This window comes from Taurulus bubalis (genome assembly GCF_910589615.1).
Source record: "Taurulus bubalis genome assembly, chromosome: 7".
NCBI classification, from domain to species: Eukaryota; Metazoa; Chordata; class Actinopteri; order Perciformes; family Cottidae; genus Taurulus; species Taurulus bubalis.
The window spans coordinates 14,271,084-14,284,733 of NC_136595.1; the positions used below are offsets into that span (position 1 = coordinate 14,271,084).

Genomic DNA, 13,650 nt, shown 5'->3' on the forward strand with positions numbered 1-13,650 from the left:
TATTGGGTTTTTTCATAGCTACATGTATATTCAGGCTATGATCAATACAAATAAATAAAAAAAACGTCGTCAGTGCCCGTGGAAAGCGTTGAGTGTTTCCATGGCAACGCGACCAGGAAGTTAGACCCTGGGGAAGAGCGGAAGAGACGGGTTCGTTATTTTAGGCAAATAAAACTATCTTCTCGTCCACATAACTTCGTCAACGTTTGAGAATTTTGTTTCGCAAACCTCACTGTAACATCTCCGCCGTGAGTCCAGGATGTCCGCGTCCATGAGAGCCAACTCAGCGCCGAGTTCATCGAGGCCGGAGCTGGACGCCAGAGGTGGGACACTCAGCGGGGGCTCAGCTAGCTGGTCGTTAGCTAATGCTAGGACATCATCACCCCACTGGAAGCTCAGCCACTAACTTCTGCAGTAATGATTACAGCTATTTGTCTGTTTCTTAAAGATGAATACAAGTTATACCTTTCCCCCTCAAACCAACACAATGATGCATCCTCATCTCATTCATCATGACAATAGTGTTCATCCCCATAGGAAGATGTGTGCATACTTGTTGTGTGATATTAAAGAGTATAAATGTGCATCCCCTCATAGCAAGGTGACTTATACACCTACTGGTTTGTTTTGAGTTTTATTTGTTTTTCTCAGTTATGGAACTGAATTTCCAAGTCCCAGCAGAGAGCAGGAAGACACAGCCTCCTGTTCACAACAACCACATCCTCCCAGATGAACTGCTGGTCAGCCTCACCTCCACTGTCAGCAGCAGGAGCACGCTGGGGCACACTGCACACCATCGACACTGCAAGGTATATTCTACCGCCATTGATCCCAAGAAGGGTATTTCTCTGTGGCAGTTCCTAAATTGATTCTGTGTACAGGGCTGTGGGATCAGACGACCGGATGCAGTCTGGCATCACCAGCTCGGACGCAAGAAATACAAATTCTTTCTAGAGCAGCCAACATCCCTGACTGGAGCAGGAAGGTCAGCTGGACCAACATAACAATGTTGTTGTTGCAACATGGAGTTTATCCAAAAATCTAATTTGAAATTAATATCAAACTGTGGTGTTTTGTCATCTTGCATTTACTGTATTACAGTCATTACTGCAACATGCATGTTAACTCTTGAGCATTAATACAAACCCTGTTTGGATTTACATACAACAATAGTTATCTGTAATTGCATAATTATATTATTGCTCTCGAATCAGGGCAACATTAGATGTCTCAAAGGGTCTTAACCTTGGCTTTCTGCAATCTGCAGATAACCTCAGACACTATGTGCTTGTTTTCTTTATTTTTCTCTTCTGTTTGGACGACGTCCATACAGGGATATTTCGTTCCTGTGTGATGCTATGGTGACCCAGAAGAAGACGACCCCCCTCCCACCACTGACTGACAGAAGTGGCATTGGAGAAACACAGGTAAACTGTCTCAGATTACCTGATTGACTTTCTGGCCTTTTAACCCTTTATGGCAAAAATATGTAAGGCCTTAGAATGTGCCGAAATTCAAATGTCTTATATATCATAACCTACCTGATAGTTTCTTTCTGAGCAGCATGTGTGGTACAACCCAACATTGAAGCAGTGCTACAGTACTTATTTGTAGAAGCACATAAAGGGAAACCATGCAAACTCAAGCTACAGTATTTCTGTACATTTAGATCAGTGTTAAAAGTTTAGAAAACATGTTTTTCTATTAGTGTATTTTCTTTTGCCTTGTACTGATAATAAAAGACAATAATAATTCAAAAGTAAAAGTCAATAGAGAAATTCAAATAGCTTTTCTTATATTCAGTAGTAGAAGGTTTTACAGTTGTCTTACAGATACATGTAACTTTACTGTAATGGCATTGACTTTACATTCACAGTTATTGCCATATATTTATGTATACAAGTTCACAGTGTGAGGTAATAACCACAGCCACTCTGTCTTTTAGAACTTGAGTGTCGCAGAAAGTCTGATCCCGGAAGAATATCACATTGTGAAAAACAAAGGGCTGCGGAGTCTTGAGTTCTTCGAGGAGTGAGTCTATTTTCTTATGTGTTTTTATTTTTGTAATTTAAACAACCGCTTATGTTGCTTCTCTTCTCAGTGCGTTCACAGTGCAGCTTCAGGACGATGAGCAGAAGCTACGGGTCTTCCCTTCATTGTGAGTTCAAATATATGAATTTGTCTAATTTACAGATACATTTTTGTCGAGTAGACTTCACTTGGAGATTTTGTCGTCTAAATTAGTAATGGTAAAGCTTAATAGTAGGAAGTAATAGCACGGTGTTCCTTAAGGTAGCCAAAGTCCTGGTAAGATAAGGGATGTGTGTATGTTCTGTGTGTCCAGGAGGCCCAGTGGCAGACTGGAAGTGATCCAGCTGATGACGATGATGGATGACATGCTGGAGAAAGCCGGAGTGGATCAGCAGATTGAGGAGCTGACAGAGCTCTCCCAGGTCGGCAGATAGACAAGCAGAAAGTACACAGTTCTGCTGTGTGCCTCTATAGCTGACACTAGTGCTGCATTTGCTGTATGTACAGAGAAAAATACAAACTAGTGCAACATCAGGCTTTTGGGCTAATTTTATACAGGAGTTGGTGTATACAGGAGTATATAGGATTTGAAGTGCCAAGTGGACTGAGGGTGCAACTGGAAATCGTTCTGTTATAATGTAAAAGCTTTATATGAAAAACAAATGTGCATGGAGATTTTTATTTTTGTATAGCCAGCTATACATATTATAAACAGTGCATTGGCATGTTTTACAGATGAAGGGTCTGCTGGAGCTGGTGCAGGTTGAGCAGAGCATCTACAACATTGTTTTCCATGAACTGATTCGACAGGTCAGCGTGGGCTGTGCTGAGAGAGGACAGCTGCTTGCCAAACTCAGGTTAGCAGCCAATACACTAGGATGGCATTTAAATGGTAAAAACAATGTGGAGGGAGTTGCATGAGTCTTTACACCAGATTTTGGAAATATGGATGTAGATAAGAACTCGTAAAATGAGCCATCATTCTGCAACTGTATTAACATTTTTGTGACCTCAAGTTAATTCTGAAAGATATTTTAACGGATAGTTTGGGATATTTTCAGAAAATCTTTTCCAGCAATGCCCCCAGAAGCCCCTTTTTCACAGCAGCTCTTGTGTCTGTGTGTCCAGGCAGCGCTACCAAACCCTGCTCGAGCGAATCCCCAGCCAACTGAAGGCTCTGCACACTGAGGTAGTGGCACAGCGAGCTCTGGACCGCCGACTTACTGAGGAGATCCACCACATCAAGACATCCATCCAGAGGCTCAACACGTACGTAGGTCAGGTGTCAGGCTGCTCGTTCATGATGGATGAAAGGACTCTGTGCTGTTAAGCACTGGAACGTGTTCAAAGAGTGATTATATTCAAAGAGTAAATAATGAATGCATGAATATTACATAATAGCATTCATTACAATATGTAAATATAAGAAATGTGTTGGCTAACCTTTCTGTGGATATGTTTATGGGTGTGCATCCTCTTCACAGGGAGCTGTCCAGAATGAGAGACCATGATGCCTCTGTTTCCCAGCAGGCGCAGCGCGCTTACCGACAGCTGGCTGGGGCACTCGAGCAGACTCAGACCAACTCAGAGTCAGTCCCTCGTACAGTAGGAATGAATACGTAGTACAACATGTGACCAGATGTTCCTTTTCAAATGGTCCATGTGCTCTTCTCAGTGTGGTGCAGGGTTACCACGAACTGTATGAGCTGCAGAGGGGTCGCCTTGAGGCTCAGCTGGTCCAGATGACTGAGGAGAGAGACTGCTGGAGCCAGCTCACCTTCTGCCTCGGCCTCAAGGTGTGTGAGCCATGATGTTGTTTTCTTCTTTCAATTGGACTCACATCATGTATTAGTTGTTTGTGTTTTGATGCGCTGTTATGCTAAATAGATAATAGATGAACTGACTTTCCTAGCACAATCAGAATATTTATATGGATTATTTTATTATATAAATAGCTATGGCCAACATTGTTGCTCACAGTGAGTTTTGGGTTGTAAGGATAACATGTCTCTGTGATTGTCAGGTGATCAGTTTGAAGAAGCTGCAGCTGATCCATCGGCTTCATATCATTGAGCAGAGCTGGTTCAAGACAGCTGAGCAATGCAGCCTTTACCTCAGTTTGAAGGTAACAATGCAGTTCCTATTTCTGAACACTTTCTGTATTACTCAAACGCCCCAGATGACTTTCTGGAAATATTCCTGGTGGTTCCATTACACTCTAACTATGATAGTGACCATCCTGCTTTAGGACACAGATGACCTGACAATCCTCATGGAGTTTACTGACCACTGGAAAGCGCAGCTGACCGTGTTCATGTCCCAGCTAAAGAAGAATCGGCATGCTCAGTGTGAAGAGATCAGTGCAATCCAGCAAGGCATCGCCAAGTGGCTCGCCTTCTGCACCACGCAGAACAAGTAAGGATAAGATAAGATACGCAGGGAGATTATGTAAGGTTTCATGATTAACCATTAATTAAAAAATATATATGATTTTCGGGAAAACTGCCCTGTCTATGATCATCAAAGTAATTGAGAGCAATTTAAGAAAGAACAGATTGATCTGTGTGTGTATTTTGCCAAACCTGCTCTTACTCTCTTTCAAGCTGTCCTCAACCAGAATATGAGATCACTTCTTTGGAAAGGTTCCATGCTGATATGAAGGACTGGTCAAATGTAAGACAGTACATTTACTACTCGTCGTGGTCATGGATGATTTCTATCTGTCTATGTATTTAACATTTTGGCTTGATGTTGTCCTATAGTAGGAAAAGCTTTTTTTTTAAAGCATGCGTATATTTTTGCCATTTTTCCAATTATCAAGTGGATATGTTGAAATTTGGGTCATACGTATGTCTAGTCAACGGCCGAGCTTAATTTTCGTATCCCAAAGTCCTCCCCCGTGTTCTGTTTCTCTGCAGACATTGGCCCTCCAGTGTGACAGCTATCAAGGTGAGACGCTGCTCTGCTGGCAGCAGACACTCGGCCAGCTTGGCAGTATCCTGGAAAGATGGCTGAACGTAAGCCTTGGGCTGTTCAGAAGACACGCTTCTCTCGATGGTGAACCCCGTGGAGGCCAACAGGCCCTAAGAGAGCTGGACACGGTCCTATCTGAGATCCTGAAACAGCTGGACACCCAAGTCAGTGGAGAGAATGGTGAGGGCTGATAGACTGACATTTTTGAATAATTCAAAATGAGCTAGAAACGGTGATTTTGAGGCCTACAGACAGTTAAGTACAGTATACACTTTCACTTGGCACTGCTTTAGTTTTTGCTTGAGTGCAGTCCAAATGGAGATCTGTAAACAAACAGAACTGCTGACAGCTGCAAATCAGGACCTTGGTGAATGTCACGGTGTGATGCTGACACACGCACAGAACCTTCATATATCTGTCTCTCTTGTTTTTTCTTGATGTTTTAGTAGGCATTATTGTGAGATACAGTCCTTAAGATATGGACTTAAGTGTTGAAACTGATTCCAGTCATGCTGTTTCAGGGATCCACGGACAGATGATGTCTCTGCTCGGGTTGATGGAGTCCCAGATTTCCAAGCTTGGTGCAGAAATTGATCAACCGGAAATAATGCCTGTTTCTGACTGGCTGGAGCTGGAGAAGGTTCTGCAAAATTGGAAGAGTTTGGCTGAAAAAGTCTTTAAGAATGTCTCTAGCATGCAGACAGAGAACGAAAAGGACAAAAATAAGCCAGACATATTGTAAGTTTGTTTTAAACAATGGATTTAATGAAAAGGCAGAAACCATTTGTCAATTTGAGACTTTTCAATTTTCTTTAGTACAACAAAAATGGTATTCTTTATGTGTTTACGAACCATTGGTAAGAAAATGTCCTTGGACAACCTAAGTCTCTTATTTTAAACACATTTTATTATTGCTGGTGAGAAAAATAGTTTTGAAAGACAATTTTATTGAGCACATTGGAAAAAGAAATACAATTTGATACTGAAATGTAAATACTTATTTACCTGTTTGTGTGTTTGTTTGTTCAAACAGTACAGAGACAGAAGAGGCGTTAGACAAAGTGCAGGAGTTCATAACCAGCCTGTTCAACTTCACTGATGGTGAGAACCAGAAAATCAGTGAGGAGGTCAGTACCAACCAGATTTAGTCAACTCACATCAAATGTTGCAAAAACTACAATGTCACTTACATTTCCATCAAATATTTTGCAACAAACATATCAGCTCCAAAACCTGAATGATCAAAGCCCCTCCTAACAAGTTGTGTCTCAGCAACTCGTACAGGGTAAAAACAAAGTTACAACGTTCTGAGTGTCTTTGTTTGCTGGAAGTTACATCTTGAGTTTGAGTGTTTCCTCTCCTGTCAGGTCAGTTCTATTCACATGGGACAGACCCGTTGGATGTTGGATCTGTTGCTCATCACGGTACCTGAGCACAGTGAAGACCACGACCAGGAACAGGAGCACTGCTACATTACAAACATCTCACCACAGACACTGGATAAGGATGTCAAGATGCTAACCGAGAAACTGAACTTTTTTTCCATACACATCAGCAGGTAGTTTTTTACCTTTTTTCTTTTAACAATTTATAGTTATGCAGATGCTGTTAACCAATGTAACTCACAATGTGTCCAATAAGTACAATAAGTAAGTACTGAACTGAATCAGAGGGCAGTGATAACCTTTTCACACTCTACAGTATAACTAACAACACACACATTTAATGATGGCTAAGTATGTTTAATTACTCTAAAATGTAAAGGATCAGTAGAGGGGATTGTTTTCTAAGATTTACTAATCAGGAAATGTTTGTTTTTGACTCCAGCTCTTACAAACGGATTCTGGAAGAGCAGATTCTGCAGAACCCACTTGAAGTCGTGAGTGAAGATGAGATGAATGAGTGCAGAAAGCTGCAGGTAAAGTTATGAGAAACTATTAAATAGATGGCAAAGAATTGATAGTAACATCAGGGCTACATGTTTATACATACAAGATGCGCTAAACAAACCTACATGGGTACTGTGCGTGCTGTTGTCTTGTCCGTCCTCAGAAGGAGTGCACTGATTGGGTGGAGACTAGTATAATCCTGCTCTCAGGAGTGACAGGTGGTCCTGTAGAGCTGCCTGTCCAACAGGCTGACCCCGCCTCCAGCGTCGATGTCCTGGTCTCTCCAGCAGAGAGCATGGAGAGTCTGGTGAGGAATCGATTAACATACAACCCACATGGATAGACCTCATTGGAATTTTGACTTTAAAACATATTTTCTGAAGATGGTCATGGCTGTGGTTTATTATTATATTTTAACTTGGTTATCTCTTCATTATTGGAGAAATTACTTGAAAGTCTGGTGTCAGTTGACTGACAGTGATACTGATACTACAGTGAACGGACTTCAGAGGAGAGATTGCCATTGATCGAGTAGTAGTTTTTACTGTAGTCAAGATCTGATGTTACCCAAATCAATTGTGATCACTTCATCTGAAAATTGCAAGAGGAACAAAATGTGTTTTTTGGTTTTGTGTGTGTTTGTAGGTGAACAAAGAGGTTTCAGCAGAGCCTAAAGCGGACGGTGAATTTAAAGATGAGACCGAGGCAGAACCGAGAGAGGTGAGTCATTTTAACAGCTGTGGAGTACGAGTAAAAAGCTCAATGACATCCTGTAACCATTAGACTATATATATATATATATATATATATATATATATATATATATATATATATATATATATATATATATATATATATATAATGTTGGATATGTGTGGCCTAGACTACAGTATAAAGAACTATTATGTTGGTTGATTAATGACATTAACTTAGACGCTTGGTTTCCCTTTTTTGTATAACATGCATCCTGTTTGGTCAAAATGAGAATGCTGGGGATGAGATCTTCAACAACTGTTACCAATTTAATAATAATCATGATGCTAATGATGAGGGCAATGATGGTACTCGTGTTTCTCCTCAGGGCACTGCTGAAGGACACGATACACAACAAGAGGTTTATCAGGTATTAATATAGTTTCTAACAAGTCTATTCAGATTGTAGTCTGACCATTAGTGAAAAATAAATCTGTTTTGGAACAGTAAAATCACACATTCATGGTTTATTGTGATGGTTATGAGCTTTGGAGTATCTTGGAGTTTGTAGAATTGTGTTGAAGACAGAAGCGTTTTAAGGAATTCAATAAACTCTTAATGATTACAGTGGATTTTACAAATATTTTTAAAGGAACACAGCTTGTTTCACATGTTCTTGGTACAGTATGAACAAGACTTACTTGCTAAAAATAACAGTGTTGTTGTTGTTGTTGTCCTGCAGGGGGAGCTAACGGTTTTTGAGACCCCAGTAGTGAAGCTGATAAGCTATGATGGAAACATTACACAAAGAAAGCTGGGGGAGAGCCGGGTCCACCTGAATGGGGTCAGAAAATGAAATCACGCATTTTTTTCCAATGTTAGTGCCATGCCTTTGACCGTGTATAGAGCTGAACAAACTGTCCGTCTCTCTGACCATCTGTCTGTCTGTCTCTGTCTGTCAGACTGAGGAGCTGGTTGTGTCTCCAGCAACAGATGAAGCCCAGAAAGCTTTTAGTGATCTGACCACAATATGTTTACTGCAACAGGAACTGCAGTAAGTTAACTCTCCTAACGTTAAGTGGGACACTTTTGTAATGTGACCTGATATCAATCACATCACCTTGAATGGGGAAATCTATGTTTTTCCCCCCATATATGTCAAGCTGTCAATATTTTTTCCATGACTGTTCCAAAAAAGATAACAGTCAATAGATATCCAGGTTGTTCATGTACTGTTTTAAACACTCGTTGGCTATAAGCTCAATAGTGCCAAGTATTATTTAAAATAACCACTGGGGGGCTAGCATGAGTAGCATTTACCACCGTGACTGAACATCTATGCTTTTGTATTACCTTTGGAAATAAGTTTGTTAAATGTCCACAGATTAGCTGAGTTTGTGTTTGTTCAGAATGGAGAGTGGACCTGTGGCTGTGCAAAAGACATCCAGGTTAGATTTCTCTCCATGTTTGTTTCAGTGATTCAGAGCTGCGTGTCCAGAGCACCGAGCAGCGAGCCCTTAAGGCCGAGGAAGCCCTGCAAGCAGCGCTGGAGACGATTCAGGACCTGGAGAGACAACTGCAGGGTCGGCCCAGTTTGAAGCCCAACAGTAATGAAGGTACTGCTTGAACAAAATATTCTATAATCTTATAAGTGAGACATAGAGACAATAATACAGTATTAAAGCGTAAAGGTAGGGCATGCAGTACAGTACATTTGTTTTTGTTGCAGAGAGAAAGAACACACCATCACTCTCCCCACGACCAGTAACAACTCCAGCTCCTCCAAAGAAAACTGCAGCTGAAGCCAAACCAACAAGCAGCACTAAAAAGACCAAGAAACGGTGATCTGACATGTGATCAGGAAATGTCAGAACTTTATATGTATGTATGGAACTCTCCATTAAATGTTGGGTGAACTATGTTTTAAATACATTTGAGTGTTTAATGTATTTTCTGTGTTGTAACAGGGCTTATTGCCTGTAGTCCATCACATTCACATTCATAAAACCAGTAAAACAAAACCATCTAAGGTATTAGGACTTCTGCATCATACTACCAGCACATGTGCTGTTTCAGATGTTTACAAATTAGTGTAACACATAGGAAGTAAAAAAACGAAATTGCCACGATCAGGATGTTGTCCAATATCCATATTGCTAGTCTGTTGTCTGAGAATGAATATAACGATGTTATCATTTATATAATGGCTTGATGTGGTTTTGTTTAACCATGTGCTATGTCTGACTCCATGTAAAGGAAAAAAATAAAGTTCCTTCACTCATTACATGGACATTGTCAACATGTCCATTCACTGATAAAGCATTGAGGAAAACATTGATTACCAACTCATATTTGTACTTAAATAAAAAATCATGAAGGCTACTAACTTTACCGTGATCAAAATCTTCCAACGCTCTACTATAAGATGAGAATGGTTCACACTCGCCTCTGTAAGGTGAATGAAATATAACATTTCAACAATGATAAACTTTCACGTCACAACAGTCACATCATTGGTGAGTCTGTATCTGGTTCTCCCTCTGGCGTCCCACCCTCTCCTTCGACAGCAGGGGGAGGAGGGGGTGGCAGGGATGAGAGGTCAGGAGTCACGCTCAGGAGATCTTGCAGGAGTGGAAGGACCAGGGCAGGCTGGAGGAGACGGAGAGAAGCCCTGAACCCCTCCCAGGCATCTCTCTCCCCTTCTGCTGCGTTTACCTGGGGGAGAGAAGGACTGCTGTTGGAAACATGTTTTCTGTACAGAAATATTACAAGAAATGCAGAAAAGATCTCACTGGCAGAGATAAACTTCAGTTCACAGGCTAAACTAAGGCTGTGCTCTGGGCTGGAAAAACAGCAAAATGGTTTCAAATGGAAACAGAAACCGTCGTCCATTGAGCAGTGTTGGAAGGCATCGGAACAGAGCTCAGCCATGAGCAATCCTTTGTGTCAGCTACTGTCTTTTATACTACTACAAGGATCAGCCAAAGTTAGACCTGTTCTAATCGTAAACATAGAGGTCTTTCTGGGTATTTCTACTTATCATCTTGTTTTTAAATAATTCTGATAATAATAAAGTTAAATTCATCTTTAGTTAAATGCCAATATTTGACCAAAAAAACTGAAAATCGATGAACATAAACACATAATATTCATATTATCATTTATAACAAGCTGGTGTACTTACTCTGACCTGGTGTTGTCTCCTGGCTGCAGCCTCTGCCAGACTCTGCTGTAAATCCACAGGAAAACTGAGCTCGTCTCTGACAGGAAATCAAACAAAAGCCTGGTCAGCAGGAAGATCACAGTACACTACAAATCTCTACATTCCTTTTTGTGATTTACCTGGAAAAATCAAAGATTTCAGAGGAAAAATACTTTGCACATAGAAGGTGATGCATTTTTTCTGAATCCCCGCTATCCCTTTGTAATGTACAAAATCAGCCTGGTCAGGGCTGGTTTCTTCTTGATTCTCTTTAGCCATTTAAAGCATCAGCCGTTAATATCAGGAATTGCTGGCAGTCCCTGCAAGAGCTACAATCATAAATGGTCACCCAGTGTAGAAGGAGCATGAAGACTAGATGCTATACCCACAGTAACGTGAGGTAGACCAGAATGCACAGGATTTGTTTTGTGCTTTTAAGTCTTGTCTTCCAATGAAACTCATGAACTGAGAAAGATGCTGCCAAGGAAGGTTATACAATACATTATCTTTCTTTATCTTCAGTCTTACATGTCTGCTCTCTCCACCTTGATGCCCCAGCGGCAAGCAACAGAGTCAACAGCTGCTTGTATCTGCTGTCCGATCTTCCTCCTGTTCAGCAGGATGTGGCTGAATGTGTGCTGGGCGAGGATGTCTCTGACCGCTGCCTGGACCAGAGTCTGCAGCACTGTGGTCAGACTGGACAGAGCTGCGCTGCACAAAGCCACGTTCTCTATCTGGTAATAACACACTGCACTGAGCTCCGGCCTCACTAAGTCCTTTGTCACCACCTGGGTAGAGACATATCAGAAGTCAGCAGTCTAATTAAATGAAACCCTCATCACTGTCTAGTTAATTACTTCAGCGGGGGGCACTTCATTTACTCATCATCCGAAAAGGTTGAGAAACACCGGGCAACAAAGATGGAATCCTGCTTTATTGTAAACGTCTGTGAAGATACCTAAGTGAAAGTAGCTAATGAAATGTACCAATAAGGGACAAAAGGGTCTGATCTCTTCATGAACTGTGACATTTTCAGGGAAAGCAAAGAGCATATACTGTGTACGGTAATCATTTTTAAGAGCTAAATGGAGCTAAATGGGAATTGTTCTGTACCGTGTGAGGAGGAACCTTCAGCATTGTCAGTCGAATGTCCACCTTGTGACACACATCAAGGAGTGGAAGGAAGAACAGAAGGCCTGGAGGGAGGAGGGTTGACGATGATGACTAAAGAAATTGAACTAATAGAGGGTCGTCCAAACTTAACACGATTTAGCTGTATGATCACAAGCCAGCCAACTGACACAGCCTCAGAAATGACAAGTCAACTGTGTTGCATGAAAAAAAGAACAGTAATTGGTGATAACCTGGTCCTCTGGGTCTTCCTCGCAGTAGATGACCCAGTCTGAAGATCACTGCTCTCTCATGCTCCCTCACTATCTGTCAATCCACATGACAGACATCAGTCAGTCCATGTGATGGAAGACAATGATGGCTGCACTGACTCAGTGTTTTATACAATACTTTTTTACAATAACAATGGAGTCAGAAAGTATTAGACAGTAGTGTTAAGTTGGCTATGAGTGCATTGCATTAGAAATGAAATATTGGATATAAGATGAAAATCCTGACTCTAAAATAGCCCATTGTCATGCTTAAAAGCTGTTGGGTCTGTGGTGTGTTTCGTACTTTGACACAGAACCAGATGGAAAGAGGGAGGATGAGGAGAACCAGAGCAAAGACGAAGACCATCAGCAGCCACTCAAACACTCCCAGGTTCTTGTGCTTCAGACCTGCAGAGATCCAAATACACACTTTGTTTGAAGAAACCCAACCAAGATACTCAGATTAAATATCCTTATAATTACATTTTCAAGCTCCAAAGATTTCCCGAGACACTTGCTTTAGTTATGATTTGTCAATACCAAGAAGAATGATGTAAATGAACATTTTATTTATGTGTATCATATCATTGTTGAATTCACAATACTATTTATTTAATTATCTGTAATTTATTTTATATAATGTACGCTTCAAGAAATTCAACAAATACATTCCCTGATTACACGATTACATCTTCATTTATCCGAAGAACGAACTGGGAACAACTAAACAATAACTCAAATAAAACCACTGTTGAGCTTTTCCCAACTGCATATAAAATGTGCCAGGCTTTCCTTCAGGCTTTGACTTACCTTCCTCCTGCTCTGCTGCTTCCAGGAGCACCACGTTCTCCTCCTTGACCTCCTTGTCTCTCACGCTGTCTATGTCCACCACGGTGGTTCTCACCTTCACTTCTGTCTCCTCCTGCTCCACTTTCACCTTGTTTGTCTCCAGCTTCTCCTTCTGCAGCCTCTCTTTCCTCACTGATGATGCACCGGGGACCCGGCCTGCCTTCGATGGCCTTTGTCTGTGACTTCTGGGAGGCACAGAGGCTCCGCTCTCTCTCTCTCTACTGGGCGTTATTCTGGATCTCGATGGGTGACCAGGGTGGACATCAGAAGACTTCTCCATTCTGGCCGGAGGCTCTGCAGTGAAGAGCATAGGAGTGATGGCTGCTGGGATGTTTCTGCTCGACGGGCTAGTGGATGGTTTTCTTTTTGGGTGAAAGTAGCTGGAGTCAGTGGTGTTGCTCTCTACTGTGGTGATCACACCGACTACATGGATGGTATGTTAGGCTGACTGTTTGAGGGAGTAGGACAGCAGTGGGAGTGACACCCACCACCTCTGTTTTTCAAATAATTTCAGGTCACTGAACTTTAGTAAGCATGATATTCAATAGGTTTTATGTTGTAAAAGCAGCCAACCAAACATTAAGTAAGGATAATAATGTGGGAAAACGTCAAGATACGGTAAAATGATTCA

General features: G+C 41.4%; 1 protein-coding gene across 1 annotated transcript; it reads left to right on the forward strand.

Annotated features, from left to right (window-relative positions):
- Positions 1–259: 259 nt before the first annotated feature.
- Positions 260–13,393, forward strand: axdnd1 (axonemal dynein light chain domain containing 1; the record flags this gene model as incomplete). Its single annotated transcript, XM_079221580.1, is given in 30 exon segments — positions 260–323; positions 652–809; positions 882–985; positions 1,334–1,427; positions 1,946–2,031; positions 2,102–2,158; positions 2,345–2,453; positions 2,767–2,888; positions 3,160–3,300; positions 3,516–3,620; positions 3,707–3,827; positions 4,055–4,156; positions 4,280–4,446; positions 4,635–4,704; positions 4,950–5,184; positions 5,526–5,742; positions 6,038–6,131; positions 6,372–6,562; positions 6,832–6,922; positions 7,057–7,200; positions 7,539–7,613; positions 8,329–8,430; positions 8,549–8,640; positions 9,063–9,202; positions 9,316–9,384; positions 11,347–11,525; positions 12,485–12,561; positions 13,138–13,198; positions 13,202–13,267; positions 13,271–13,393. Coding segments are annotated over 30 exon segments (3,456 nt in total).
- Positions 13,394–13,650: the final 257 nt, after the last annotated feature.